The following is a 4770-nucleotide window of genomic DNA, read 5'->3' as shown; positions in this document are numbered from 1 at the left end:
TCAGAACTTATAACATGAGCATTTTACAAACCTGTAGTATTACTGGGCATTATTATATAGGATAAACTAGCTGAAGGGCCTGCGTTGCATACGTAATAAAAGAACAGCTTATAAACATCCATTACTTCCATTTCCTTACCTAATACATTACCTTTAAATGACATTACTTGCACTGTTTACAAGCTGTTTTTATTACCCGTGCAACGCTAGTCATTCACTTAGTGAAGCTGTGAGGCTAGCTGGTTATCGTTACGTGTGACACAATGTCGACTGTCGTTATGCGTATTTTAACCGATGTAATGAATATCTTCACTATTATTGATTGCCAAGCTCACGCGGACACGTAGTTTAATGGATAAGCTTGTCACATCCAGAAGAGAAGTTTTTGAGATCAAACTCTTTGTTCAAGTGAATTTTTTGTTTCTAAAACATTATAAAACAACCAACAACAAATGACAGACACTGAGATTTATATATATAGATGAACATTATTCTTTGCAAATAAACAATTGGCAGTATACTGTGTATAGCTATAGAATAACAGCATGGGTGCAGATGTATCCGCAGCTCCGAGTTTATTAGACTGTCAACTTCCATATGAGTATGAAGGATGAAATGATGCCTTAAGCTGCGTTCAGACCAATTGATCTCAGGCCGATTTTTCCACTGACCGAGAATTGCATCACGTGAACAGAGCAAACAAGCATGAGATCGATTTTGTCTCGAGAGAAGTTTTATTGGCAGTGCCCGATTGATGGCCGATTCTAGGCCAATTTTCAATTTGAGTAGTCAATGAAATCACTTTCACAGCGAGACACATATTGTCATTTAATGTGAACGCCATAATTGCCTTCATATGCTTTTTGTCATAGCTTCACTCTCTAGTAACAATTCCGTTGATAACACCGCTGAAGAGTGTTATCAACCAATTTATTGCTCAGGTTCAATCATTTCAGCAACAGCATGATAATTGAAGCATCTGCTTCAATTATCATGCCATTGCTATAATAGTTGAAGCATATTATGTTAGCAAACAATCGTCCTCCCTATAGTTATCCATTATTAGTGATGAGCTGAAATGATATTAGCAAAAGATCGTCCCCCCTACCTTCCCATAGTTACGCACTATAGTGATGAACTGGGCAGTGCAAAATAATTAGTAAACTTGATAAAAACAAGCGTTCATGAGAAAAAGTCAACAAAATGCAAAGCATGACTCACTAAAAATATATCGGCTAGAGTTATGTGACTCTGCAAGAAAAAACTGACAAAATCGCCCACTTTCGGCCTACACTTGGCCTAGCGTGAATGAAAAAAATCTGGTCGATAGTTCCCAAAAAATTGTTCAGAGATCGGGCACAAAAACTCAGTTTGCAAATCAGCTGGTGCGAACCCAGCTTGAGATTGGTTGTCTATTAAGCTAGAATGAGCGGCTTGATACAGGCACGCATGTCTGATCATCTTTCTAAGTGTGATAATCAAAGTTTGAAATCTCATTTGAAGTGATTTGTGCAAAAAGTATTGTACAAAGTTATAAAAAAGATTGCAACACGCAGGAACCAAACTCAAATATCCAAAAACCAAACTCCCATCTGCGCCATTCAACCATCTCATCACAGCTAAGAATAATTGTGTATATAGTTATTATCCATAACAATCCCTCATGGTGCATGGAACTGTTAGGGTACAAAGTCACTAGGAAATCGATGTCACAAAATACGTTTCTACACAGGTAACCATTAGGAGAGCTACTCAGTAAATAAAATCATACTAGGCTGAAAGGGCTAGTGGTTCAGCATGTATCATTTAAAGGTTGACTTGCAACAAAATTCACATTATCATTATTTGATATGAAAAGATTCACCATGTCTTACTCTGTTGTGTTGTAGGTGCAAAATATGTGGAAAGGTGATTACAAGCTCTTAAAAGCTAAAAAACGAACAGAAAATCGCAGCCACACGAGACCGCCGTAGTTTGGGTTCCCTTTCCAAAACGGCTCAAATGTGATGTAGTTGTGAGAGATGGTTTCTGTTTACACTTTCTTGCAACCTTATTCGTCGAAATATTTTCACAAATATACTTCATGCATTCATTAAAACCATGTCTATTGTTTTTACGCGTCTATTTTATCGTCATTGTAATGCTGTCACTTTTAGCACTGATATCTTATAACTTACCGTAAAAAATCAATAAACTTTTTAACCTTAGCTCGAAGGAGTACATATCATTGTCTGATAATCATGACGAGCCTGTTGGTCACCTGTGATAATCGAAAAGTGCTGCAAAAATTATTTGCGAAGTATTGGGTCACATGATCAGATTACAACTTGCCGATTAGACCAAACCAAAACAAAACTGTAAAGTAGCGAGCATCTATATTTGATACGGGGTCTTCGGTGAAACCCGAAGTGTTTGTCATAAACTAGTACTATGATAAGTTTTATATTGAGCTTTGTATTGGCCTTTCAATTCACGTGAGAACATACGTGACAAGACGATAGCCAAATTTCGTGGTTACGTCATCAAAATAAAGAGATTCCAATCTACGGCGGTTTTTCGTTTTTGAGCTTTTAAGAGCTTGTAATCACATTTCCACATATTTGGCACTTACAACACAACAGAGTAAGACATGGTGAATCTTTTGATACCAACTAACTGTAATGTGAATTTTGTATCAAGTCAACCTTTAAGAGTTTCATTTCAACAATTACCTAACAGTAGTGCTGCTCAGAGCTATTCATGCCACCTTCTGTATCAAACAGAGTATATTCAATAAGCTTGGTGATTAAATGCTTGCTATGCCTAGTTGCAAAGGAAATATGTTGATATGTTAATAGTTAGTTGTTAGTCGCCTGACACTGTTATCGCAAAATGCTGAAATTACTGAGATAGTTTATACCAGCTGTAATTAGGCGTATTGTTAAGAGCTGTGTATGTATAAACTTTTATTGCCATTCCGTCAACATAATGATGTTTTTCACTACTGTTGGAAGAAAGAAAAGTTGAATGTTATTAAATGAATGAAACGACATGAATTAAGAGTTATTAAATGAGTTGAACAAACATGTTTTAAAAGTTGGTAATTTAATAGTATTGCAGAGTCAGGATAATGAATTGTAAGTTATAGTAACAAAAAGTTCAAAAGGTGAAACATTTGATAGTGGTTATAATATGTTGGCGTCACGAAATAGAAAATGATGTTTGTCATATATGTGGAACGATAAATAGAAATATTCTGGGCATAGTTTACGAAGGATTTTGAAACCTTAAGGCATGCAATATAAAAAAGCTGTTCATTCTCATGCTTATTGGGAAGATACTCCATAGTGCTGTTCATCTCACTTTAAGACAAAATCTGCTAATAAGTTGTTTATCATTACTTTACTTTCCTGTTGGCATCCTAACAGTGCATCGAATAGATGGGTAGAAGCTATAGGCTCCCTCAAGGGCTAGTTCATAGGGGATGTTTATGGCAAGTAAGTTGGTCAGATTTAAACGCAACTAGATAGTATGAGAATTAAGTCATTGATTACCGGTGAAAGAAGTTGAAGCAGTTTTTATCTTTGATTTTTCATGACAAGATGAACGTTTGAGTCTTGCCATTTTTATAGCAAGAGACTATCAAGTCGTGTCTTCTTGACAAATGAGAACGACTTTATTGAAAAGAATGCAATACTGAGTTACTACTCCGATGCAATGAAAATTGGCTACAGGCAATAATTTGTATAGGATGATCGTCTAAAAAGTTGAAGCAGTCTACAAATGCTCTACCCTAAAGTTACGTATATTCCCACTTGATTGCAAAAAAGAAATACATTTGTACATGTACCCATAACGCAGTTCGTATCTAAGCGACGTAATGCTAAGCGACGTAATTCTAAGCCGTAAAACACGGTTTCCTAGAGCGAGTTACATTCTTCTACGGTTGACAAGTTTACGAAGCGCAGACTGTTATGTGCGCGGTGTCAATATTGTCCACTCCCAGAAGTAAAATACATCACGTATTTAAAATTGTAGCCTTAGAGTTACACAAAAAGTACGAAGCCTCAACCGCAACGTGCGCGATAGGCGTTTGACCTGGAATGAAGTATCAAGGTCATTATTGGCAAGCCGTAGGCGATAAAAGGATTTGTCTAAGCGCTAATGTCATGCTGAAAGACTAAAACAAACACATTTGGTAGCAGCTTTGTTAATGTTTCTTGACGCATTATTATTAGGCTAGTATCTTTCAATTTTAAGAATCTGAGAAGCTATGTCAGAATCAGTAGAATCTGCAGAGTTGTATTCTACGCGTCCTGTGGAGTTGGAGCTAAAAAATTGTGAGTAAAATTAGTGATTACAATCGAACTAGCACAGACGATGTGTTTAGAATTATTGTTAGTATTAAGTTTTTTGGTCTTTACAGCCAGGCCTGCCAACCCAAGAGTGGGGGCAATGCTTGAGATTTGGTTTTGAGGCAATTGATGTATCAATGATAATATTTATAAAATTGGGGCAAAAATCTCACGGATTTCTCACTCATTTTCTCTTTGGTGTGAATGCGTGAGTCTCACGCCTAATGCGTGAGATTTGGCAGGCCTGCTTACACCTAGGCACACAACTAACGTATATAATACACAGAGCTTTGCATGACGAGCCCCAAGTACGCATTTGGGCATATTTGTTAGTTCATAGTTTCATTGAATGTTAGACACCAGAGCTGCTTTCAAATCACTTTTTGTTTGAAATCAAATCTGTTGAAACTGATTTCATTAAACCATATCTTTTGTC

At 36.6% G+C, this 4770-nt stretch overlaps 1 protein-coding gene across 1 annotated transcript in view; it reads left to right on the top strand.

Annotated features, from left to right (window-relative positions):
- The first annotated feature begins 4185 nt into the window (after positions 1 to 4185).
- LOC137401218 (ribosomal protein S6 kinase alpha-5-like) overlaps positions 4186 to 4770 on the top strand; it is a 74553-nt gene continuing 73968 nt past the window's right edge. Inside the window, exon 1 of the mRNA XM_068087618.1 lies at positions 4186 to 4319. Coding sequence (XP_067943719.1) covers positions 4253 to 4319 — 67 coding nt within the window. The 5' untranslated portion in view covers positions 4186 to 4252. The remainder of the gene's footprint in view (positions 4320 to 4770) is intronic.

This window comes from Watersipora subatra, chromosome 7, assembly GCF_963576615.1.
Source record: "Watersipora subatra chromosome 7, tzWatSuba1.1, whole genome shotgun sequence".
Lineage (NCBI taxonomy): Eukaryota > Metazoa > Bryozoa > Gymnolaemata > Cheilostomatida > Watersiporidae > Watersipora > Watersipora subatra.
Note: the sequence above shows the minus strand (reverse complement) of the source record. Positions and strands in the feature narration are given on the sequence as shown.